The sequence below is a fragment of the Podarcis muralis genome, chromosome 1 (assembly GCF_964188315.1).
Source record: "Podarcis muralis chromosome 1, rPodMur119.hap1.1, whole genome shotgun sequence".
Lineage (NCBI taxonomy): Eukaryota > Metazoa > Chordata > Lepidosauria > Squamata > Lacertidae > Podarcis > Podarcis muralis.
In genome coordinates, this window is record NC_135655.1 from 117232117 (window position 1) to 117258734 (window position 26618).

The window sequence follows — 26618 nt, forward strand, 5'->3', positions numbered from 1 at the left end:
GGAAGAGGGCCTTCTCGGTAGTGGCACCCGCCCTGTGGAACGCCCTCCCACCAGATGTCAAAGAGATAAACAACTATCAGACTTTTAGAAGACATCTGAAGGCAGCCCTGTTTAGGGAAGCTTTTAATGTTTGACAAGACTATTGTATTTTAATATTTTGTTGGAAGCTGCCCAGAGTGGCTGGGGAAACCCAGCCAGATGGGTGGGGTATAAATAATAAATAAATAAATAAATAAATAAATTATTATTATTATTATTATTATTATTATTATTATTATTATTATTAGAGAAGCACTTGTTGAACTGCATGCTACAATCTATAGGCAATTAGCCTATTATAGTCTGTAAAAAATTTAATCTATAAAAATATAGAATAATTCATACTAGATACAGTGGTGCCCCGCAAGACGAATGCCTCGCAAGACGAAAAACTCGCTAGACGAAAGGGTTTTCCGTTTTTTGAGTCGTTCCGCAAGACGAATTTCCCTATGGGCTTGCTTTGCAAGACGAAACGTCTTGCGAGTTCTTGCGAGTTTGTTTCCTTTTTCTTAAAGCCGCTAAGCCGTTAATAGCCGCTAAGCCGCTAATAGCCGTGCTTCGCAAGACGAAAAAACCGCAAGACGAAGAGACTCGCAGAACGGATTAATTTCGTCTTGCGAGGCACCACTGTATTGTAATATGGGTGTCTCAAAGCAAATTAATCATTGAATACTTAGCAGGTATGAAAACTAACTTATGAAGTAAGCGAAAGGAAAGGAAAGGAAAGGTAAAGGACCCCTGGATGGTTAAGTCCAGTCAAAGGCGACTATGGGGTTGCGGTGTTCATCTCACTTTTCAGGCCAAGAGAGATGACATTTGTCCACAGACAGATTCCAGGTCATGTTGCCAGCAGGACTAAAACGGTTCTGGCACAATAGGACACCGTGACAGAAGCCAGAGCACATGGAAACACCATTTACCTTCCCGCCACAGCGGTATCTACTTGCACTGGCGCGCTTTCGAACCGTTAGGTTGGCAGGAGCTGGGACAGAGCAACGGGATCTCACCCCGTCGTGGGGATTCAATCCGCCAACCTTCCGAACGGCAAGCCCAAGAGGCTCAGTGGTTTAGACCACAGCGCCACCCGCATCCTACTCCTGCTCTGATGTGCGCAGAGCTTCAGTAAGCACATAGAATAGTGCTCTCACACTCTCTGCAGAGATTATTAGGACACCGACACGCTTAAAAATGCTTCATGGGAGCATCACTGCCACTGGGATATGGCCTATCAATGCAGGTAGAGAGAACACAAAATAAATGGAACTACAAAATAAATGATGACAAAGGAAAGACAGTTGGCGAGGATTCCCTCTTGATGCGGAAAGCATACAGAATGCTTGTTGCTCACGTAGATTCCACTTTATCAAGATGAATCATGTTCAGCAAAGGTACTTTCAAGTGTGAAGGGGTCATAGCTCAGTGATAAAGCACATGCTTTGCATTCTGAAAATCCCAGGCTTGATACTAAGCGAATCCAGGAAAGGTGGGAAAGACTCTTGACAAACCATGGGAAGCAGCTACAAATCACTGCCCTAGATGAGCCAATGGTTTGACTTGGGGCCCTTCTAGATATCTTTTCTATGGTGCACTCATTATGATTTGTGCTTATGGTGGTTTTAGGGCAATTATACACTATTTGAGGGATGCGGGTGGCACTGTGGGTTAAACCACAGAGCCTAGGACTTGCCGATCAGAAGGTTGGCGGTTCGAATCCCCGCGACAGGGTGAGCTCCCGTTGCTCGGTCCCTGCTTCTGCCAACCTAGCAGTTCGAAAGTACGTCAAAGTGCAAGTAGAGAAATAGGTACCGCTCTGGCGGGAAGGTAAACGGCGTTTCCTTGCGCTGCTCTGGTTCGCCAGAAGCGGCTTAGTCATGCTGGCCACATGACCCGGAAGCTCCCTCGGCCAATAAAGCGAGATGAGCACCGCAACCCCGGAGTCGGCCACGACTGGACCTCATGGTCAGGGGTCCCTTTACCTTTATACACTATTTGTCTTTTAATACTGTTTGCACCTGCAAAGGCTACCTGGTGGTATACTGCTTTTGTTTCTAATCTGTGCCCCTCCTGTAACTTCCCGCTGAAACCCTGCAACTTTACCTAACACAATTTTTCCTGGGTTGCTGTTTCTCGTCCCACTTTAGCTGCATTACAGTGCAAGACTGCCCTTCCAGATGGTGGTAATGTGATGACATTAGGGAGGCATCACAGAACAACTAATAAGGCAGAGTGATTTATGGACAGCCCAGTCTAACTCTACCACTGATGCATTATTGTTGCATTACTGAAGAATACCATGGCTGATGACATTGAAAGCCACTGAGAGGTCGAGGAGAATTTACAAGGACACATTTCCTTTGTCTCTCTTCTGACAGAAGTCATCATGACCAAAGCAGTTTCGATGGCAAAACTGGGCCTAACCCCCAACTGAAATGGATCTAGAAAATCAATATTCTCAAACAGTGCTTGGATCTGGTCTGCACATGGCTGAGGGATAATTTGAACTCTACTCTCCTAGTTTGCAGTCTAGTAACACAGAACTGCATAGGTTCTATATACATATACATATATATATATATATATATATATATATATATATATATATGCAGGTTTTGGTGTCCTCGGGTGTCTTCCCGTGTAAAAGTTGGGGTGTCTAGGCGACGTTTCGACGAGGTCTCACTCGTCATCTTCAGGCTGGTGCTTTCGGCTTCTTGTTACTGGAACAGAGCAGGATCTCAGTGTTTGAGTTCCTATAAATACTGTTGAGGAGGTGTGGTGTATAGCCTCCAATGTTCTGGGCAGAGAGGAAGTTCCCAGGCTAGTGTGCCTTTTCTTCTTTTGTTCCTTAATTGCTTGAGGGATATCTTGAGTGATTTCTTGAGTGATATCCTGAGTACCACTTAGGTGGGTCATTAGGTGTGGATTAGTTGCTAAAGCCTTTGTGTCTTGACCTCTTGAACTTTGTGAAGAGTTTTTCTGAGAAGATGGCTGTACTGCACTTAGTTGTGCTCTGGCTTGGCTTCGTGTATAGGGGCGAGCTGTGGTTTTGTGGCCTGTGCCAGCCAGATCTGTGTAGGGATTGCAGGGGGGTGCAGCATCCGGAGGTGCCACCATGGTTTGGCTACTGGATGGTGTCTGTAATTTATCTGTGGAGAGGGTCTGGGTTTGGGTCTCACCCTCACAACATGAACAAGCGTGACGACACATCCCGCTTGCCAGACATCTGGAAATTAGCCCTCCCCACAAAAACTGACACCAGATCCAGAGGCACACAGAACGCCATCACCAATCAACCACACCAGACCCAAACCCAGACCCTCTCCACAGATAAATTACAGACACCATCCAGTAGCCAAACCATGGTGGCACCTCCGGATGCTGCACCCCCCTGCAATCCCTACACAGATCTGGCTGGCACAGGCCACAAAACCACAGCTCGCCCCTATACACGAAGCCAAGCCAGAGCACAACTAAGTGCAGTACAGCCATCTTCTCAGAAAAACTCTTCACAAAGTTCAAGAGGTCAAGACACAAAGGCTTTAGCAACTAATCCACACCTAATGACCCACCTAAGTGGTACTCAGGATATCACTCAAGAAATCACTCAAGATATCCCTCAAGCAATTAAGGAACAAAAGAAGAAAAGGCACACTAGCCTGGGAACTTCCTCTCTGCCCAGAACATTGGAGGCTATACACCACACCTCCTCAACAGTATTTATAGGAACTCAAACACTGAGATCCTGCTCTGTTCCAGTAACAAGAAGCCGAAAGCACCAGCCTGAAGATGACGAGTGAGACCTCGTCGAAACGTCGCCTAGACACCCCAACTTTTACACGGGAAGACACCCGAGGACACCAAAACCTGCATTCCTGTACCCGTGAAAATCTACGAAAGCATATATATATATATATATATATATATATATATAAATATAAACATATGCAACATAAATCTCACCTGTCTCTTCTTCTATGCGGTCAGGCAATCTTACACTCATCTTTGGATTTTTATTTCTTGCAATTCTTTTAAAAGTATTCCCCCTAAATATTGTGAGTGTTATCCAAGGGGAGACAAAAAAAAGAAATCATACATTTTTGAGACTACAGAGATAATATGCTTTCAGGTATATGCCAGGTTCAATACAGCTGGAGTGGTATCCAGTAAAAATAGTTATCTGAAAACAAAATTAGACTTGATGTTAAAGGCATCATTTGCATTTAATATCCATGTTTTTAAAATGCAAATAATAGCTATTAGGCGGGCTGATAATTACTGGAATCACAGGAAGTAGGGGAGGGACTTCCCTCCTGTTGCAATCTTGAGATTGAAAAACCACCCTTTTGAAGCTATTTGCATTTCCTCTTAATGCAAATAGCAGCTCCAGAAGGATGCTTTTTGAAATAAATAGGGACTACAGTGGTGAGGCAAGGGTTAAGCTTCTTCTCCTTGCCTGCACTGGTCTCTTATAACTATCAACTCCCGCAGCAGTAATTTGCATTTTCAAAAGTGTGCGCTTTAGATACAAAAATGAATTTAACATCATATCTAATTTGGTACTGAGCTGCCCGATTCTTGTGCCAGCGCAAGTATGCAAATGATTCCCTGTGCAGAGAACAAGCTCAAGTTACATGGAGTTCCACAAATGCTACAGACCGCCTCATTCTCTTCTATGCTGAAACAATCCTAAACGATTCAGAAAAAAACAACTGAGACAGTTTGATGGCAAGCAAACCTTTACAGCGCCACCCAGCCATATGGAGCTCCTGGATAAACGGCATAACCTCTTTGTTATGACTTTTCAACTTTATCTTTTGCTCATCTGCTGCCAATTAATCTTGAGTGACAAGAACGAATTTCGTATTTCCCAGTGGCTGACTGCAGGCTGCTGCACGTGTTACATTTGCCATGGAGAAACCTCCAAAAATATTGTGATAAAGAGATTCCTGCCTATAACATTTGGAAGCCCATCCCATGCAGAACACACCATCAATGTACGTCACCAATCGCTACAGACGATCAAGGTGCAAAGGCCCTCAGCATGGTAACTGAGCTCTGTGCTTCTAAATGTCACAGCTGGAGCAGGAATAATTCACCATGTGTGTGTGTGTTTAGGCAGCACCCCATGATGAGCAAAATAACACAGACCAAGCCACACTTTCTTCCACACATGCCTCAAGAACTTGTTGGGATCTACAATAGGACAGTGGTTGCTTGTTTGAAAAAGCTTGTCAGCAATTTCTTCTCATAATGAAATTAATTAAGAACGCAAATGAAGTGAGACTTACTTTTCTACGGATTTAGCTGCACGTAACAAGATCTGCTTTGATGGAGTGTAAGGTCTGCTTATAGATTCATTTCCACATCCCATGCTGCCTTGGTTCAAAAAAATAATAAAGGAAGGAAGGAAAAGAACCATCACAAAAAAGTTTTGACATCAACTGCAGAATAATAATTCCACTAAAATGCAGATTCTAACCAACTGCTGCAGCCTTTTATTTATTTATTCTTTTCTTGTATTCAAGTACATTTTGAGAAGCCAAGATCAAGGGCTGATTTTGAATTAGGAGCAAGTCAAATAAGAGTATGTGCATAAAATAAATGATTCAAGCTGGGGAGCAATCAATACAACTTCTTCTAAAAACTTATTTTAAAACATGCAGCACTATAGAGCAAGGATATATTATTACAGAACCTCAGCTTATTTGACAGTGAAACTCAAACTGAAAGAATTTGATTCAGCTAACCAACAATAATCAGTATTGGACTGCATCATCTGGAATACCCTCTCAGGGACGCGGACTTATAAAAAATATTGGGGGGGCCCGGGAAAGCTCATGAATAATAAATAAGCTCATGAATATGCAAATAAAGTGGCGCCTCCTCCTCGTGAGCGAATAGGGGAGAGCGTGCTGCGCCTATTAATCAGCTCCAAAGGAAATTGGGTGGAGCTTTTGCTCGGGAGGGAGGGCAGGAGGCATGCAGCCCGCCCCTCCCTGTGCATTTTGGGCTGGGGGAGGGGCGGCGATGGCGCTCTGCTGGAGGGGCGCCGGAGATTATTGGGGGGGCGGAGCCCCCCCAAACGAATTTTTGAGGGGGCTCGGGCCCCCTCAAGCCCCATGGAGTCGGCGCCTATGTACCCTCTTAATATTTGAAATTTGGGTCGCACTCAGAAGTATACTTATTTGGAAAGAAAGCCCAACTTATATTTGGGTCGCAATGAGAAGTATACTTATTTGGAAAGAAAGCCCAACTTACGGGAGAGTAATGATAGTACTTATCTACTGATATATACATCCATGTTGACAACCAAAAGGTTAAAGTAGAAATATATGTGTTTCTAGTTCTTTAAATATAAGAGAGGTTGCAATCCCATGTATACTTACTTTGAAGTAAGCCCCACTGACATAAGTGAGTAAACATGCAAAGGATTGTGTAATCTATGACAAATAATTGCACTATCTTTCTCTGGCTGGTTAAGAAGGCAGATCCTATACAAGCTGCACAATAAAGATCTTACCGTGGAATTGTTTGAACGGGTTCAAGGACTACTTCTTCTAAAAACAAAATAAATTGAAATATTTGGTTCAACTGATGCACATTCAGATTATCCCCTCCCCCCCAAAAATATATAGAACAATAATTTTAAATTTTAACTAAGCAATAAATGTAATATACTTTCTCATTTTTTTCTTAACATCAATTAACAATTTACAACATCTCTTTGAGCAAGTGGTTTTGTTCTAGCCTGTTCCCCCCATTGCAAGGCAAATTTTCCTCAAAAAAAAAATCACATGGAAAACCCTCAATTTTTGCTCATTAGCCCAATTCTGATTAAAAGACTATTGGCTAAGGGCTTCCAGTCACTGCTGGGGCTGATCAACATGCAACAGTTGGAATGAATAGGTTAGTCTTAATATTTATTTGGGGGAAAGGAATAAGGGCCAAATTAGATGTGATCTTAATTGAATGAATATAATTAGTGTGCAGGCATTTAAAATATGTTTTAAAAAAGCAGCAGCAGCAGCAGCAGCAGCAGCAGCAGGCCCCCTGAACAGAATTGGGATGCTAAGCAGCATGGGTGACTATGTAAGGAGGGAGGCATTTTAGGGGAAAGGGGTTTTTTTGGTGGGGGGAGGAACATAGCTCTTTCTCCCCACCCTCCTGATTCTATCGCAGCCCCACACGGTTATTTACTTACAAAATGTATGTGATAACAGTGTTCACACAACTAACATACCGTATTTTTCGCCCTATAGGGCACACCGGCCCATAGGGCACACCTAGTTGTTGTTTTTTTTGGGGGGGAAATAAAGGGAAAAAAATATTTTCCCCCCAGGCGCGGGGCTGGGGTGGGGGAAGCCCGAGCTTTCCCCGACCCCAGCCCCCAGAACAGGCTGCTATCCGCAAGCCTTGGGAGCCTGGCGGGAACTCCCGCCGGGCTCCCAAGGCTTGTGGACATCTGCCCGAAGCCTGGGGTGTGCTGCTCAGCTCTCCAGGCTTCAGCGAAAGCCTGCATTTGCCCCATAGGATGCACACACATTTCCCCTTCATTTTTGGAATGGAAAAAGTGTGTCCTATGGGGCGAAAAATACAGTAATATCTAGCTGTGTACACAGATCAGGCAACAGAAGTGGCACACAGGTCAGGAAGCAACTGATGTTCCAACCACCGTTGCTCATCTGTGACCCAGTTTCTGTGCTGGCTTCTGTGTCTCTGATGCCCACAGACCTTAAAAAGTGCTGTAAGCTGGAGCAGGAGGGCAGAGAGAAGAAAGTAAGGATTCTATTCTAGAGCAAAGCCATGTGCCAGAAAGAGCAGAAATAGCCACAAAGTTCTCCAAGGCATTATTTTATGTAAGCTGCATTGGGGATTATCTAATTAATGAAATCAGATAAATCAACCAAATAATTTACTAATGCTTACAGAAGAATGCTTTCTATTCTTTAACTGGCAATTTGTTTTGACATATAAATAAAGACTAGCTTTGTCATGGTTTTAATTATGATTTTCTAAACTACTAGCACCTTTGTACAGTGGTGCCCCGCAAGACGAATGCCTCGCAAGACGAAAAACTCGCTAGACGAAAGGGTTTTCCGTTTTTTGAGTCGTTCCGCAAGACGAATTTCCCGATGGGCTTGCTTCGCAAGACGAAACGTCTTGCGAGTTCTTGCGAGTTTGTTTCCTTTTTCTTAAAGCCGCTAAGCCGTTAATAACCGCTAAGTCGTTAATAGCCGCTAAGCCGCTAATAGCCGTGCTTCGCAAGACGAAAAAACCGCAAGATGAAGAGACTCGCGGAACGGATTAATTTCATCTTGCGAGGCACCACTGTACCTACATCCAGAATTCTAAGCCCCCCCCCCCCCCCAGCAGTGTGGTTGGAAAGCAGTGGTTAAAAATCAGTGCAGTTTTGAAAGGCTCAGCAGATTTACCTTTTGGACCAAACACATGCAACCTTCCATTTTGTCTGTTCTTCTGTTCCTGAAATTAAGACAAAAGTAAGAACCAACCACAAGACCTGCCATGTAATTTTGCCTAAAATTCTTTACCGTGATTTCTCTGACTACTGAGAATTCCCATAAGTTGCAATAAAACACTAAAACACAGATATGACTCTTGATCAGTACAATCAACTGATTAAAACCAACACATCAAGAAACCATTAAATACCAATATATCAATTCCTTTTAAAGATAAACATATATCAAATTTGAAAGAAAAACTTTTACCTTCATTACATCAGTCCTTCCTAAGCCACTATGCCTATATAAGACAATAAAACGAGTTGCATGTATAAGGAGCAGATTATTCAAGATGATATAATGCTTAAAAATCAGCTTGAATCCTAGCCTACTTCTCATATTTGACACAATAGAGTATAAGAATTCATTACAACCAAAGCATTGTAGGCTAGTCCAGTAAGCTTTGTTACACTACAGAACACCATGCTACCTTATTTATTTTCTGCTCTTTTTTTTTTTTTAGTATTTCTGACCATGAGATCACAACCAGCAATTCATTAAGCTTTTTGAAATCATATTTCTTAAAAGTACAAGATATGTATCCACTACACTCAGCTTTCCTTTTCCTATATATATAGTGAATCCCAAGAGGATGTGATCTCTTCCTCCTGTGGTTCTCACTATTTCCACCTCTGCCTAAATGAACTCCTAGGGCATGTATCACCTATAAAATGGCCTTACTTGATGCCCTAAGTATTCAGGCAGGATGATAATGGGAAAAGGCAGTCTCTTGGGTAAACATGCCCAAGGCTGTTAAGGGCTTTATACACCAATAGTAAAACCTTAAACTTGGCCAGTAGCTAACTAACAGCTAGTGCAAATCCCTAAACAGCCATGTTACATGCTGCCAGGTAGGTTGCTCTGAATAGCAGCTTCGTCACAGCATTCTGCACTAGCCTGTAGTTTGTGGACCAGCTTTATGGGTCTACACAGAGCATGATGCAACAATCCAACCCTGAGGTTATCATTGTATGGACCACTGTGGCCAAGCTATCCCTGTCCAAGGACGGTTATGATTGGCACACCAGCTAAAGCTGCTCTGAGCTACTGAGGCTGTGTTGGTCTCTAGTGACAAATATGGATCCTGGCTCACCCATAAGCTATGTATGTGGTTCTTCAGGACCCTGTTCAGAACAGGCAACTGACCTTCACAGCTTTTCTTTAAAAATAGTTTGTACATGTGCTACAGTATTTTCATGTAACATGCACTCTGGTCTTTCAGTTGTAGTCATAAGAATACTTCCATATACGTAAGTTCCATTCAATCAGTTGGATTTAGGCTGTGCACACGACCATCTCCACTGCACTGCCCCACTAGGTTTTGAATCCATGCACACATGGAATTAGCAACAATCTAGAGCTATCCTGTAGTTTCTTGTAAAAATACTGTGCTTTCATGCGATTCATTGCAAACTAGCTTCATTCCAATTTGAGAATGGTAGCAATACTGAAAGTGTAGTGAAACCCAGGTGAGCACATTTGAGGCTGTGAGTTGGGGCTGTCTGATGTCAATATGGGTAGGGGGAGTTAGAGAAGTCTCTTTCCTCTGACAAATCCTCTTTACCTGAACTGTTCCCTATTTTATTTTAATTTAAGAGTTTTATTTTATCCTACTCATTAAAAATAGATACCCACTTCAACAGTATTTTCGCACTACCCTGTAGTAAATGAGTTTTCTGGCACTTTAGATTAATAGCATGATCCTAACCATGCCTGCTCAGACTTAGTGAATTCAGTTGGGCTTACTCTCAGGTAGGAGGTGTTAGGTTTGCCACCTTAAGATGTACTCCTAGCCCTGCTTGAGAGTAAGCCTCATTGAACTAAATGAGGAGTACTTCTGAGTAGTTGTGTACAAGGCTCCACCATCAGGCTGATTTCTTAAGCTTCTACACTTATTTTGGAAGTAGGCTGCATGAGGATGATTTGTAGGGGGACAGGGTTGAAGGGAGGAAAGCTTCATGATTAGGAGTTGAGGGTGGGTGGAGGGATGGAGAAGTCGATCAGGTGAAGACATCCCTCCCCCATCTCTGCCCACTGGTGTGGATGGACAGGGGGTGAAGTGGAAACAAATCAAAGAGTAGTGATGCTCACAATGATGTGTAAATTTGAACTGAACTGAAATATACAGCATACACAAACACAAAACCCCAACTAAATTTAAGCTGGCAATGTGTACGTGGCCTTATTTTCAACTTGTAGAGATGGTCAGGAGGACAGAGCTGCTAGTGCCTTATAAAAGAATGCAGGGAAAGAGGAGACCAAAATATCCTAGGACAGGCTTTCTTAAACTCGGCCCTTCAGATGTTTTGAGACTACAATTCCCATCATCCCTGACCACTGGTCCTGCTAGCTAGGGATCATGGGAGTTGTAGGCCAAAAACATCTGGAGGGCCAAGTTTGAGGAAGCCTGTCCTAGGATATGCATGTAAGGCCACCACCTTGCTGAAACTGGGAAGGTTGGGGTGTGATCACAAATTCTCAGAGGGATAAACTGAACAATGGCAAGAACCCAATCTCCCTTTCCTTACCTTGGCAAAGGCAAACGTGTTTCTAGGACAAATCCATCTAAAACAAAAAGTTTGAGTGTATTTTGCATGATCTCCTTAAACCAAACCTGCATGTTTTCAACGTATAGATTCAGCATGACAGAGTATAACATTAAACTGATAAACTTTTGAGATGCATTTAATTTTTTAAAAAAATCTTAGGAGACATATTGTTTCCCTCCCCTAAAACTTTTTATCAAAATGCTCTCCCTATACTCTCCTGCTCCAGGTCATGGATCTCCTCACAGGTACACACATCCTTTACATTCAACGCTACTCCTCTTCCCTTCCTGTTTGGTCTATTGCTTTTGAATAAGTTATATTCCTCAATTACTACATTGCAGTCCTGTATCTCATCCCACCAGGTTTCAGTAATGCCAGAGCTCAAGTTCATCTTGTTTATTCCCCATGCCCTATGCACTAGTATAGAGAAAATGGGAACAAGTCATTCCCTCAAGCTGCTTCCTTCTTGGTTTCCCCCCCTGCCCATAAGCAGGTTCCTGTACACCAATAAAGTTATTATCCCCAGTATTTTGTGTCCCCCTGTGCTCTGAAATATTGTCTCCTTCCCCCTCGGGATTCAGTTTAAAGCTCTCCTGATAAAGTTTGTGAGATTCCTAACACATTTTTGCCAACTGCTGTCAGGTGCAACCCATCTCTTGCCAGAAGTCCTTCTTCATGGAAGTGGAGACCATGGTCCAGGAAGCCAAATCTTTCCCAATGACACTATCTGTGCAGTCAGTTATTTACTTCCAGTATTTTTCTTTCTCTTCCTGGGCCATGACCTTCAACAGGAAGGCATGATGAAATAACCACTTGTGCCACAGGATCCTTTCAGCTTCCCACCCAGAGTCTCATAGTCCCTTGCAACACATTGAAGACTGTGTCTGTCAGTATCATTTTGTATCCACATGGATCAAAAGAAAAGGGTAATGGTCAGTGGGCTCGATGAGAGTTGGCAGCCTCTCTGTCACATGTTGAATCATTGCACCTAGAATAGGGATGTCCAACTGGTCGACCGCAATCAACAGGTTGATCCCTGGTTGATAGCAGTCGATTGTGGGCTCATATTCCTCCGCAGGGGAAAGGAGCATCCCCCTCTTGCTCTGTCCTTCATTTGCGCACGGTTACAAGAATGGAAGAAGGAGTTACCGCTGTCATAATTACTACTTGTTTAGCAATTTATGGAGTGCGCCCCCCTAAAAAGCCCAACAACTTTGGCTTGATGTCCCTGAGCTAGAAGAAAGCGCACCTCCTGGGACATTCTATCAGGTCCACACATCACTATCTCTGTCTCCCTGAGCAGAAAGTCACCAACCACCACCACACCTCTCTTCTTCCTTTGGGAAGTGGCAGAAATCCTTCTATTCACTGTACCTTCTGCAGTCACCTCTGTGCTCTCTGAGGCCTATGGCTGATGTCCCTGTTCCTCTGACCCAGAATCAATGTCCAAGGGTAGGAACTGGAATTAACTGTGAAGCTCCAAAGGCACAGTATGGTTCCTGACAGCCCTGCTTCTGTGTTTTATCTTCTTCCATGTGTCTGCCTCCTGATTAGGGTTGGGGGATATGCACAATTAAGCCACATTTTTTTATCTCCACTTCTCTTCTAAACTTTGCCATCCTTGGTACAGCTTGACTAATATATCCATGCCTACCATAGAAGTATAAATCTTTTATTTGTTACAGTTTGTGTCATGAGACTAACAATACCCCGTGGCTAAAAACTAATTTGGGAAACTATGTATATAAACCCTGGCTACATTACATTTCAATATATGGAAGTGACTTGGATGCAGGGGAATTTCTGTGATTTAAAACACAACACAGGATGTGTGGCTCTTATTTAAGAGAAGGACGATGAAACATTTGCTGTGCACATGTTTTCATTGAGTAGCACAACTCTCCACAGAACAGGAATAGCAATTTCACAATTCACAGGTAAAAATGGGCACATTCAAGCCAATAACTTCTATTAGAATGCAATCCTCTACATGTGTACTCAAAAGTAAGGCCCATTGAGTTAAACAAGGTTTGTTTCCAAGGCAGTGGCTATCCAGTTGCAGCCCGCTGTAGTTCTATATACACTTCTGTAAGTAGGCACCATTTAACTCAAAGCTGTGTACTCAGTCCCATTTGCTCTGCATGCACAGCACTCCCATCACTGGTTTGGAAAGTGGTGTGCACATGGTGTTATCCACATATCTATCTTGTCATTTTTTATGAAATACTGCATTTTGATGCATCCCCCCTCCAACCCAGCTTTGATCTGAATTGAGAAAAGTAACGACACAGCTGCTTTTTAAGCTGGTAATGTGTACACAGCCTTAATGGGACTTACTTCCAAGTGGACAAGTATAAGGTTGCACTCTTAGCTCTGAAATATCGATAAAACCATTAAGAAGGGGGGGGGGGGAACCTATTAAGAATTCTTATGACTTTTTTTTAAAAGGAAAAAGGCTTAAAAGGAAGAGGGTAGGGTTTGTTTGTTAGTTTTTTAGAATATAAGGAGCTCTAAGAAAGTACTTTCAAATGCATTGTTTAATGCAAATACCTTCAGGAGCAATCACTTCCATCATTCCAGAAACCTAAAAAGATGTAGAGGAAAGATTCCAAATGGCATTTTTAAGAAGCTTACTAGGAGCAAATAAGATGAATATATTATATACAATGAAGTATGGCCCCAGAAAGTTTCCAAACACTGTTTCTTAGTTGACTTTTTACTGAAACTAAGTAGGGAGCATTCACAAAAGGAAGAAATATATAAAAAGACACACCAAAGTACACTAGTGGCCAAAATTGTGGAAACATTCTGAAAAAAGTGTATTTCTGAGGTTTGATGGCTCAGAACACCTGATTGGCTCTCTAAACACTCATACTCTTTGGCTACATTCAAATGAAGGGAAACTACTGCATATCAACCTAAGCAAGCTGTGCTTCAGTTTTTCTGGTTATTTGGCTATAACTTTTGATAGAATACAGATAACTGAACAAACGTTGTTGCATTACATTCTTCATTAAATTATCTTTCTATTGATATATCATTTTATGGTATTACTAAAAAAAAGGGGGGGTTGTTATGAGCCATCAAACCTCGGAAATACACTTTCCCCAAAAGGTTTCCACAATTTTGGCCACTAGTGTAGTGATGAATGCCTTTCTCTGCAAATTGTGAGTTCTTCAGGTATCAAAAAGACCTGACTCCTAATCTCCTCCCCACCCCCTGCCACATGGTTGTTAACAACACCTTGCATCTGAAACAATATTATATTTTTTGTTTCTAAATGTGAATTGGGGAGTGTTGGAAATTTGGGTGCAACTCAGCATGCAGAAGGGTTTGGCATGGTTTAAGACAGAAAGGGTTAGGGACCTCCAGATTTCCTGAGCTCCCTCCATCTCTTTTGACGTTACGTTTAGACTGATATTCTCAGGTTGTGCTCTGTTTTACAACTTCCTGTTACTTTCACTTCTCTCTTAGACCTCAAAATGAGACATCATGCTGGAAACATCCTCCAAGGGAAAAAGGAGCCACCACAGCTGCCTTGTTCTACTACAGACTAGTTAGACTAGAATTAGGAACTCTTCTATCCAAGTACGTATTTCATACCATAAAGTCCTTTTTTATTTTTCTTACCTACAAGCATCACTCTGTGTGTGATTGCAACTGGTAAAGTCTGCTAGATTCACTCCCTTAACACTGCCTTACTCAGCATACTAAAAGAGTTTCAACAGACAGTTGGAACCAAATAATTTCAGTATAGAATATATACCAATTTTTAAGATAAGGTTACAATCAACGGAATTGTGAAAAAATGTAACTGATGCTGAAGTGCTGACAGTACACTTACTCTATACAGATAATTACTGGTTGAACAGAAAAAGACATAAGAATATGGAATACATGTCATCCTAATGTCAAATGATTTCAGTTAAAATCCTTGGTTTTATCTTTGACTTCCTTCCTTCCTTGACAAACACGCCTATTTAGGCCATCACAATACCAGGTCAATTCTCTCTTTACAGCATTACAAAAACATAGTCCTTTCTATCTGCCTCTTTGACAGAACACTGAGTCACATCAAGCTGGCAATATTTTTTTTTGCCTTGACTACTAGTTTTCTCCTCTTTGGTCTTTCATTATCTCACTTTGGCCCTCTGCTTCTACCAATCGCTCTGCTTTCAAAATCATTTTGTTCATCAGACCATGGAAAGTCTTTCCTGAATTTCCAACACTGGCTGCCTTGCATGCTCCAGGATTGTGCGCAAGTTTCTTGTCCTTACCTTCAAATTCCTAAATTTCAACAGCTTTATCATTTTTAAGAGACAGAAAGAATCATAACCAGAAATGGCCTACTTGTTCAGCAGTGTAGGCTGCCATGGAAACATAAGTGACAGACAGTTGTTAATTTCCATATTTAATTTCCATATAATTAACATAGCTAGCATAAAATGTGGGTGAACATAGCAGCAACTAGGCTGTAATGGATGTTGCACTTCTTCAATAATGCAATTTGTGCCATTTCTAGTGTAAAAGTGTTTGCTTAAGCCAGGGGTAGGCAACCTAAGGCCCGTGGGCCGGATGCAGCCCAATCGCCTTCTCAATCTGGCCCGCTGACAGTCTGGGAATCAGCGTGTTTTTACGTGAGTAGAATGTGTGCTTTTATTTAAAATGCATCTCTGGGTTATTTGTGGGGCATAGAAATTCGTTCATTCCCCCCCAAAAAAATATAGTCCGGCCCACCACATGGTCTGAGGGATGGTGGACTGGCCCATGGCTGAAAAAGGTTGCTGACCCCTGGCTTAAGTAAAGAAAATATGATTGATCACCTATATCCCAACATATTTTTTGTGTGTGTATCTGTTATATAACAGATATATTAGAAATCTCAAACAGCAATAATGCTTAATATTCTATTTAAAACAGGGAAATAATTCCTCACAACTTTTAAAGGGTAAAACTTATGTGTGATAAGGTAAAATGTTTACATCTAAAACAATGGAAGACAAAAACCTTTACTTTTGATGTATGGCTCCACTGATATATCTGCTTTGCGAATGTATATTATGCAGCGCTCATCTAAGGACCTCAATTAAGGTATAGCATGTAACTGCAGAGGCATAATTTTTGTAGTAACAGCCAAAACAGCTTTTGTGAATGCTACCTCTCTGGGGAATTAGCATATATTCAGGGAAAGATAATTCTAGGATCCACTTAGAGTCACATTGCTCTGCATGGGTCAGGATGTTCTTCAGGAAATCAGACTCCACTTCGCATTCAAAGTAGAAGTAACCTCATTAATGGTTGCCACATGACCTTCCCCAGCTCTATTGTCACATCAACAGGTAAGCCATAAGATCAGAACTCTTGGCTGTAAGTCTTCCTCTCTCAGTACAGTGTGTTCAGATTTAAATTTGTGTAATATATAATACAGTGCCCATCACGTGTGCAACAGCTGTTATTTCTACAGGACACTAGAGCCTCTGCTAATCATCATATACATAATCTGAAATCCATTTAAGTTGGCAAACTGAATTCAGCAAGCCTGGCTTGATTTCAAATGGGAACAAGCCAACTTAACTGCTTTGTAGATCATAACCAACCTTTGATTAATGACTCATGCGGCCCCACAGCCAACATTTGAATAGGGTGGGGGAGAATGCGAAACAGGCACCACTGAGGGTATTCTGCTATGGAGTAGTATACAAGTCTAGTAAATCAATAAATGTGTATATGCTTAATATCACCACAAACATATCACTTCCTTTTGACTGCAAAGGTTTGGCCATTATCCCTAAGTCCTGGATTCCAAATCCATAACCACTAACAGAATTTCCATGCAACCCTCCTCAGCATACACAACTAATTAAGTCTGTTTTTCAATCTCAAATATTAAAATGAATAAGATTGCAAAGAGATTATTTCCCATTACCACCCTCAACTGTCAAATAAACTGATTTTATTAGCAACTGTGTAGAAAACTAAAAAAAATAAGATGTGTTAGTGGTACCAAGCCTTCACTGGAGCTAGAGCTGCAGCTGCCCACACCCAGGGGTGCCTATTCTGGAATAACAACAACAACAACGGCAATGTATATATATGCCACCCATTTGACTGGGTTGCTGCAGCCAATCTGCGTGGCTCCCAACAAAAAAATAGTAAAAACACAATAAAACATTACACACTGGACAGGGAAGTTACACACCAGATCCACTAGACCAGCCTTTCTCAACCTTGGGTCCCCAGGCGTTGTTGGACCGCCGCTCCCATCACCCCTGCCTGCTGTCCTGTCTGGCTACGGATGATGGGATTTGTAGTCCAACAATATCAGGGGGCCCGACGTTGAAAAAGGCTGCACTAGACATCTCAATGTTTCTTTTGTTCATCGCTTGCAGGGCTGCTGTGCTTCTAACAGGGAGAACGTGAACAGGCGGCGGGAAGAACTCCTCAGCATGGTGGTGCTGCCAACAGAGAGGAAGGCGGCACTTGCTGAATTTATTCTGCTTGTTGCTACAATAATTAAAAAACACGGCATTTTCCTTGGCGGTGGTGGTGCAGCAGCAGCAGCCATTTCCCCCGCTGAATTGCATTGTCATTGTTGTCAAGAATTTGTTGTTGTTGTTGCTACAATAATTAAAAACACTGCATTTTCCTTGCACAGCTGTCAATTTCCCCCTTTTTAAAAAGGGAAATTCCCTTATTCCAAATAGGATTCCTCTCAAGAATAGGTTTCTTTGGTGGTGGTGGTGGTGCAACAGCAGCCATTTCCCCCGCTGAATTGCATTGTCGTTGTTGTCAAGAATTTGTTGTTGTTGTTGTTATTGCTACAATAATTAAAAACACGGTGTTTTCCTTGGCGGTGGCGGTGTAGCAGCAGCAGCTAGCTTTCCCACTGAACTGCACTGTCGTTGTTGTCTATTATTATTATTATTATAGCAGCTTTTATTAAGGGCTACAGGTTAAAAAGGAAGGACACCTTTAAATATGTGGGGTGGGGTCTCCTACCTTGGGGGCTGTCGGCCTGGGTATCCCCTGGCCCAAGACAATATTAAACCTAGATAGGGGGCGGAGGGAAGAAGAAGGAGAGGGTTAGACTCTAGAGCCGCGCTGCGCCATATCCTCGAAACCCCCTCGACGCAAAAACAAAAAAGCAGTGCTGGTGCTAGGCTACCTGTTCATGGCGCGGCCGAGCTACCTGGGCTCATTCAACTGACTGGGGCAACGCAAAGGACGCTCCACTGCCAGCGCCGACGGAGCGTCCACAGGCCGCAGGCAGGCCGCGACGTCACCATAGCAACGCGCAGCAAGCGCCGCTTTGTCAAGCCTCCGGGCCGCCTGGAAAAGGGGGCCGGGCGGGAACGGAGGGGCGGGGCGAAATGGTTCCCACCTGCGAGGAGAAGCGGCCTTGACAAGCAGCGGCAAAAGGAGCCAGCAGAGACAAGCAGCGTTAAACTAAGACGACGGAGAGAACCCCCCCCCCCCACTCTCGTTGCTCACATGTCCCCGGTTTTCGGCGAGCTGGGTGGGCGTACACGTGTAATGCTCGTGCATACTGGATATTATTATTTTTTTTGAATTTTACCGGTTTTTTATTTCATTTTGAGCAAAGCACACGGTCCCTTCAAAGGCTGTATGACACATACGACTGGAAAGTTGCCTCCTGTTGGCACTATGTTTGCCTCACCAATGCATTTATCCTACTAAGCACCATTGAAAACAGCGCAATAAGCAAATTCACAAAGAACACAATTTTTTTAAAAAAAACCCAAAACTAAAAACCTAAACATTTTTTAAACATGCAACTTTTGAGTTTCTTACATTGAACATTCTACCTTCTAGGCATGCAAAAAAAAGGGATGGTCGGCATTTTAAATTTGTCTTTTTAAAATTTTACAGGGCAGCCTGACATCACGCGAAACACACAATATGCAATACTACAGCATAGTAAACTGCCCGAGACGTTTTGCTGCACACGGTGCTCGCCCGCCTGAGTGCCTGGGACTTGAGGCAAATCCTCTCCTATGCGCCTCTTTTCCTCCCCAGAAGTAAAAACGCAACAGAAATAAGTTTAAATATAAAGCAACCATGTCCTGCTTTTTCAGGATACCCAGAATCTATTCCTTCTTGCCTCCTTCTGCCTGACCGCCGGGGTGGTCTGATTTTTTATTGCATGGGTTATAAGCAGTGCTTTTTTTCTTTAAAAAATGTTTAGGGGTGTGCTCTCATTTTGACTCAGGAAAATCACCACTTTATAGTTCAAGTGGGGAAAAATAAATACAGTAAATGGACAAAAGTACAAAGATTCACAAAATGTTTATGGGTATGTGTACCCCTGCACCCCCCCCCCCGGGAAAAAGCACTGGCAATAAGTATTGTTCTGTTTGTTGTTATATTATGGGTTTTTGTACTGTAAACCGCCCTGGGCTCTTCAGATGAAGGGTGGTGTATAAATCAATTAGATAAATAATCAAGGTAGGAATTGAAATGGGTTTGTTGCAGTTGTTTTTAAATGGCAGTGGAGATTATGGGTCCTTTGTCCGTTGGGTGGATTTGAATTCAGGCAGTGTGGCATAATAATAATAATAATAATAATAATAATAATAATAATAATAATAATAATAATAATAAATGAAACATGATTCATATGTATGACAATTTCACTAGATTTCTCACATGTCTGATAGGTCATGTCCTTCAAGTCATATACAAGATCAGGGCAGCGGGCAACTTTTTTCACAAAAACAGTATTCATTCGAAACTGTGCTTAGATGTAGCCAGAGGTCCATTCCAAGAAACAGAGATCCTGGATCAGGATGAAATGAACTTTTTCATACCTAGAAAATAACAAGACTCAATCTGACAAGTTGATCTCTGCCTGTATTGAAAATAGGATGTAGGGTGGCGTTGAGAATTCCCTGACCCCCATCAATGCACATACACTGTGAGGGCTTGGGACAAAGGTTTAAACCCTTTTTACCATCTGGCTTTATGACTACATAAAATAAAAATATGTAGACAATTTTCCTTGCATAGCTCTTCAATGCAGTTCTGCTGACTGCTATGTCCATATGCTTTGATTTGGGATGAGCTCAAATGCTTGTTTATTCAATCTTAGGTCCTCATTAGGTGGCATCTAGAGTTTTACAAATTGCTTAGGCTTGGACTTTGGGAATCTTCGTGGGAGAATTGAGTGGCAGTTTCCCAATTAGCACAATAATTTCAAAAATTGCTTCAGTTTGGTTCACTTTGCAAGGGAGCTTGTTTGAGAACTGATGGGGAAAAGATAGCCTAAAGAGTTAAGTTGGTCACTGCAGTGGAGGGAACGACCTTTTGCAATCCAATCAATATGATCCAAAATTAATTGTAATATGTAGTCCTCAGGAGAGGAGCACGTTGCTCATATTTAGGTCTAATAAAACCAGCTGAAAAGTGAATGATACCCTCTATCTTTATAAAAGAAAATCCTCTCACTTTGACCCTGTCTCATACGAAGTATAGGAAGTGAGGAATGACACTTCAATGTTGGACTCTGCTTTGAAGCTTTTGTTTATATGGCACTCCAGGCTTCAATGCAAAAAGGGTTCATTTAGCCATTAAGTCCCTTTCTGAACCACTCATTCAGATCACACTTAGTATGCTGAATATCATTTGTAGAATCATAGAATTGGATGGGACTCTGAAGATGCAACTCCCTCATTGTCAGAATTTGCAGCAGTCCCTGATGGGTATTGAACCTGCAACTTTGGTACTATCAGTACTATCAGTACCATGGTCCAACCATCTGAGCGATATGTCCCAGCTAGATGTCTGAAAGCCAGCAGAACCCAGGGCACTGACTCCTGCTTCTCCTTCACTATATTTGGACACTTATCTGCTGAAATAGAGGGACTCACTTGCTGCAGCTGCCTCAAAAGCCCTTTCAGGAGAAGAAGGCAGAAATGAAAATACTGGACTTCAGAGGTCCAGACTCCAGAGTATGGGAAGCCCAAAAAAACAATAATTAATAATTTGGATTGTAATTTGGCTGGTTTTTTATTTTATTTTTTATTTGATCATGATTTGATGGATTTGTTAATTGGATGTACTTACTGGAAAACTAATAATACACACACACACAGTGGTACCTCGGGTTGTGCGTCAGCAGCGGGAGGCCCCATTAGCTAAAGTGGTACCTCAGGGTAAGAACAGTTTCAGGTTAAGAATGGACCTCCAGAACGAATTAAGTTTTTAACCCGAGGTACCACTATATAGGGAGGCGGGTGGTGCTGTGGGTTAAAACACAGAGCCTAGGACTTGTCGATCAGAAGGTTGGCAGTTCGAATCCCCGTGAAGGGGTGAGCTCCCGTTGCTCGGTCCCTGCTCCTGCCAACCTAGCAGTTCGAAAGCACGTCAAAAAGTGCAAGTAGATAAATAGGTACTACTCTGGCGGGAAGGTAAACGGCGTTTCCGTGCGCTGCTCTGGTTCACCAGAAGCGGCTTAGTCATGCTGGCCACATGACCCGGAAGCTGTCTGCGGACAAACGGCGGCTCCCTCGGCCAATAAAGCGAGATGAGCGCCGCAATCCCAGAGTTGGCCACGGCTGGACCTAATGGTCAGGGGTCCCTTTACCTTTACCACTATATAAAAGCCCTTTCAGGGTTCCACTACGAGCACATACATTTCAGCACCCATGCAAGTTTTGTGCCATTTTGAAAAAGAAAACGTTACCATTTAGTATTGTTTTCATGTTGAATTACATATGGGGGAGCACCAGAATCTTTTCAGTATTTAAGAACCTCTAAATGTCTTAATCCATTCCTGGGTACAGGGTACACTTATTTTCAAGCACGTTTGTCACATTCATGGGGCAGCTCCATCAGCGCAAATGGGTATGTACACAAAGAAATTCATTAATGTGAATGGGAAAATCCACTTGTTCAGTGGACCTTGTTATCTACTTGCAGACCAAACAAAGGTGTGGCGAAAGCGAATAGTTTTTTGGGGGAGGAAATCTAATTAATTTCCTGTAGCAGTAAGTTCAGCATTTTTGGGGGGCTGACTTGGTGCCTGTGTAAGAAAGCAGCCACAGTGGCTTTCCAGGGAATGAGAGGCAATGCTGGGGTCTGGGGACCAGAAGGGAATCTTCTGAGGAAAACATCCTGAAAACAGGAAGCATCCAAGAACAGCGTCCAAAAAAGAGAAATATATCTCTCAGATGCCAGGAAAACCGATGGGTTCTTCGTTTTTGTAATATGGCCAGTGTGTTCACTCACAAATGCCTTTGTCAAAAGATAATAACCGTTTGTACCAAACATGTGGTGGCCCTCCCACGAGATTTTGCCCTAACAAAGCAAGATGTTAGGAACCAAGTACAGTCTTACTTATTTTGTGTCATGGCTGGCTTTGGTTTAAAATAGGTTTCCCATTAAACACTTAATTTGTACAGGAATTTTATTACATTACATGTTGGCACAGTCTGAGTTTTTAGAGAATTTTTAATGTGTGGTTTGGTAATTGTATAATAAAGGTCTCATTGCTATATTTTTATATAAGCCCTTGACTAAGGCATTTGTAGATGAATTGCATTGGGCATACTACAAGAACAAAGAATCAATATTTTTTTCTTAGCACCTATGAGATACATTTCTCTCTTTTTGGTAAGGGAATCTTCTGAAAATCATTTTGAGCTTCCATTTGCCTATCTGAAGTACAGTGGTACCTCAGGTTAAGTACTTAATTCGTTCTGGAGGTCCGTTCTTAACCTGAAACTGTTCTTAACCTGAAGCACCACTTTAGCTAATGGGGCCTCCTGCTGCCGCCGCGCTGCCAGAGCACGATTTCTGTTCTCATCCTGAAGCAAAGTTCTTAACTCGAGGTACTATTTCTGGGTTAGTGGAGTCTGTAACCTGAAGCGTATGTAACCTGAAGTGTATGTAACCCGAGATACCACTGTACACACTTTAGTGTACAAGGAATGTCTGTTTCGCCACCTGTACATTGTATATCTGTCATCAACTTTAGCTACCCATTGTTGGCATCTGTCAGTATTGGGAGATAATAGAGGAGTGAGCCTTTGGGACTGAAGTCACTCCTGGAAGGTTGCAGCGTCTGTAGAGACCAATAAAGGAGAGACATGTTTTGTTGCAGCTGGGGAGATAAAGGCATCCAGTTGTGCTGCTGCAGATGGACCATGGCGTTTCTTCTTTCTTCACATTCAGCCGTGAACATACATGTGTGCTTCTCATGTTTAACAGTACACACTCAGTATTTACAAAGAAACTATATCAATTAAGGAAAACTAAGAATAGAAACAAATATTAATAATAATAAACTTCTGATAATTAATAGTATTAAGGGCATCTGATAATGCTTCCAATGTAAGAATGAAGAAGAAATCAAACCATTATTAAGGGCAAGCCACCACACAGAATATAAATGCATTTGTAGTCACATTCTTAATACGAGGCCATTGGTAGAGGGACACCTTCTCTTTGAAATAACACATAATCTTGTCATTCCTGAAAGGCACAAACTTAGTATAGACAAGTGATAAACACTGGACCACTGTTTCAACATCATATGAAAAAATACTTCCCCAAACTGGCCAGTAAGTATTAAGGAGCATGAACTGTTTGCACAGTTGAGTTGAGGCACATCAGTTGATGAGGCACATCAAATCATTTTGGAAATCAAAACTTCAAAATATTACTTGGATTTTTAATACAAAAAACATGCATTCCCATAAGCTGAATATTTGACATACTATAAATCTATCTCTGAAATACAATAGTTTTCAGAATTTATATTTTAGTGCGTTTGTTCTCTTCACTACTATAACGGGAAAGGTTACCACCTTTCAGATCAGTCAGAATAGGTCAATTTGGATAATATTTTATGAGTTAGGAGCAAATTCGGAACATACACACACAGTAATCGGTGAAGAAAATTGCCTGCTGTACCTTTGTAATGGCACCACTTTTCACACTAGGTTAAACATTAAATAGGCCTAGTTGATGGGAAGGTGATAAAACAGGAACAAATAACAGCAGATTCACCCTTCAGGCCTTCCCTGGCCAATGTTGTAGACCAGTAAAGAAGCTTTCAGACTGTTGCTGTTTTAAGGCACAATTCAGTTACATACTGGCAAATTCAAGTTGCACAATTATAGATGATTAGGAAGTCTTGCACAACAAACTTGCTTCCCCGAAGGACTGGACTTTTTGCAATAAGGAAAGGGACAGGAAAATGGCCTGCAAAGTGTGGGATAACACAGTGTCTAACCTCCCTGCAGGGACACAGGTGGCGCTGTGGGTTAAACCACAGAGCCTAGGACTTGCCGATCAGAAGGTCAGCGGTTCGAATCCCCGCAACAGGGTGAGCTCCCGTTGCTCGTTCCCTGCTCCTGCCAACCTAGCAGTTCAAAAGCACGTGAAAGTGCAAGTAGATAAATAGGTACCGCTCCGGCGGGAAGGTAAACGGCGTTTCCGTGCACTGCTCTGGTTCGCCAGAAGCGGCTTAATCATGCTGGCCACATGACCCAGAAGCTGTACACCGGCTCCCTCAGCCAGTAAAGCGAAATGAGTGATGCAACCCCAGAGTCGGTCACGACTGGACCTAATGGTCAGGGGTCCCTTTACCTTACTTACCTAGTTGTCCAAAGGTGAACTTGTGTCCATGGCAAAATACTTTTATCAAGCGCTAGTTCAACTTAAGAGTAGACCCACTGAAATTAATGAACCTAAGTTAGGTCTTTTAATTTCAACGGACCTGCTCTACAATTTGACTAGCATTGGATACAGCCTGCTTATTTGAGCCTCTAGTTGCCACTTTCCTGTGTTTCTCTCCCTCATCTCCTTGCTCCAAACATGGCAGCCCCTTCCTTGTGTTCAAGGAGGCAAGAACAGGGTTTCCATGTAGAGAAGACCTTGAAAATACTGATAAGAGCGGATGGATCTTCTGTGCTAAATCACAATGTGGAGTTTCCAAAAGAGTGAAAGGGGCATGATAGTGTGATGCAGGCCACAATATTGTGGCAATGTGGATTGCAAGACGGCTCCAAGTTGTCCCCTCCTCCACATCTTTTACACTTAATGGTTTTACTCACAATAATCTTGGTGCCCTTTTCCATGAGCTTGTTTCAACAAGAGTTTATGTTCAAAACACTGGACACTGACAGACGAAAGCCAACTTGGCATGGCAATTGACCCCCATATTGGTGGCCACAATGTATAGTAAGATTTCTGCTTCCTTCCCATTTCCTTAGGATTACCACTCGTGTGGTAACCAAGGCCGACCCAAGACATTTTGACACCCTGAGGTGGACTCCCCCCCCAAAAGTGCCCCTCTTTCCGCCAGGGAAGAAGGAGTGAGGGAAGATCTACACCAGGAACAAGGCAGAAGTAAAAACTGACATGAGGATCGTCTGGTCCTGGGCTGCTGCCTGAGGCGGTCACCTTGCCTCGCCTCATGGGTGGGCCGGCTCTGGTGGTAACAATAAGAAATTAGAAGCAGAATTTATCATGTGGACACGGTTTCCAGTGAACACTAGAACATAATGTGTAGACATTATGTCTACACAGTAGATAAGGGATCTACTGCTGCCTTCTAGAATTTTTTTTTTATTGCAATCAAGAATGGAGTGAGGAGCATTTAAGTTATTTGGGCTACAGTGCACCCCACAGGCATTATTAGACATCACATTAAAAGCACATTTGAGCATCTCTCAAATCTCATATATGCACTGCATCTATGAATGTTGTTCATGCAGAAAATCAAATGGAACAGAAATTGAGTTAGATCCAGACCAGGTTTGTTCCATTTAGTTCCCAGTGAAATCAATGCAACTTAAGTTATTGCTAACTTTTCCCAATGATTCCAATGGATCAAAATAAAACTAGCTTACCCATCTGGATTCAAACCATATAGTATTCGTTGTAGGTAACAGGGTCTCCCATCAAAGACTGATTTAAGCACAAACCTTTCAAATATCACATATAAATATGCTAATTCAAAGGCAAGAAATATGGCCATGATTATGCATGCATTTGTAGAGGCTTCTAACATTGCAATTAAATCTTGGAAGTATGACAGATGATGTTGATCATTTGTTTTTAAGCAACGTAGAGAAGAATATATTGTGAGCCACCCCTGAAGCTAATCTTGCTTCGTAAAAGTATACCTTGTTAACAGCAGAAATATCAAATGTGCAAAATGAAATATTTCAAGAGACTAATGGAAATTGTGCTTTAACAAAAGGAAATGATGGAATAGCAACAAGTGAATCCTTATGAGGCAGAACATATAAATTGAAAGTATCCCATATAACACAAACACAGAACTCTATACAGTATCCTTATAGAATGTATCATGGGGGAAAAAATATCTACTGCCTTCAGTAAAAGCACTTAATCACCTGTGCTACTGGTATACAAGAAGCTTTTAGATTATTTACATCACCCTCAGTGCTCACTCAACGTTAAGTAAATCACTTTAACTCTTTATAGAATTTTCAAAATATACTTTACCTTTTAAATGTTT

At 42.2% G+C, this 26618-nt stretch overlaps 1 protein-coding gene across 6 annotated transcripts in view; it reads right to left on the reverse strand.

Annotated features, from left to right (window-relative positions):
- The window catches only part of ERICH2 (glutamate rich 2), a 31012-nt gene extending 12580 nt beyond the window's left edge, over positions 1–18432 (reverse strand). The window contains exons 1-9 of one of the 6 annotated variants that reach the window (XM_028750026.2): positions 18273–18432; positions 18107–18155; positions 13658–13691; positions 11087–11123; positions 8766–8799; positions 8469–8517; positions 6557–6593; positions 5325–5408; positions 3997–4079 (exon numbers count right to left, since the gene is read on the reverse strand). In XM_028750026.2, coding sequence (XP_028605859.2) covers positions 3997–4079; positions 5325–5408; positions 6557–6593; positions 8469–8517; positions 8766–8799; positions 11087–11123; positions 13658–13691; positions 18107–18155; positions 18273–18280 — 415 coding nt within the window. In that variant the 5' untranslated portion in view covers positions 18281–18432. The remainder of the gene's footprint in view (positions 1–3996; positions 4080–5324; positions 5409–6556; positions 6594–8468; positions 8518–8765; positions 8800–11086; positions 11124–13657; positions 13692–18106; positions 18156–18272) is intronic. The other 5 variants (XM_028750033.2, XM_028750062.2, XM_028750069.2 and 2 more) reach the window with 5 other exon arrangements.
- Between the last annotated feature and the right edge of the window lie 8186 nt (positions 18433–26618).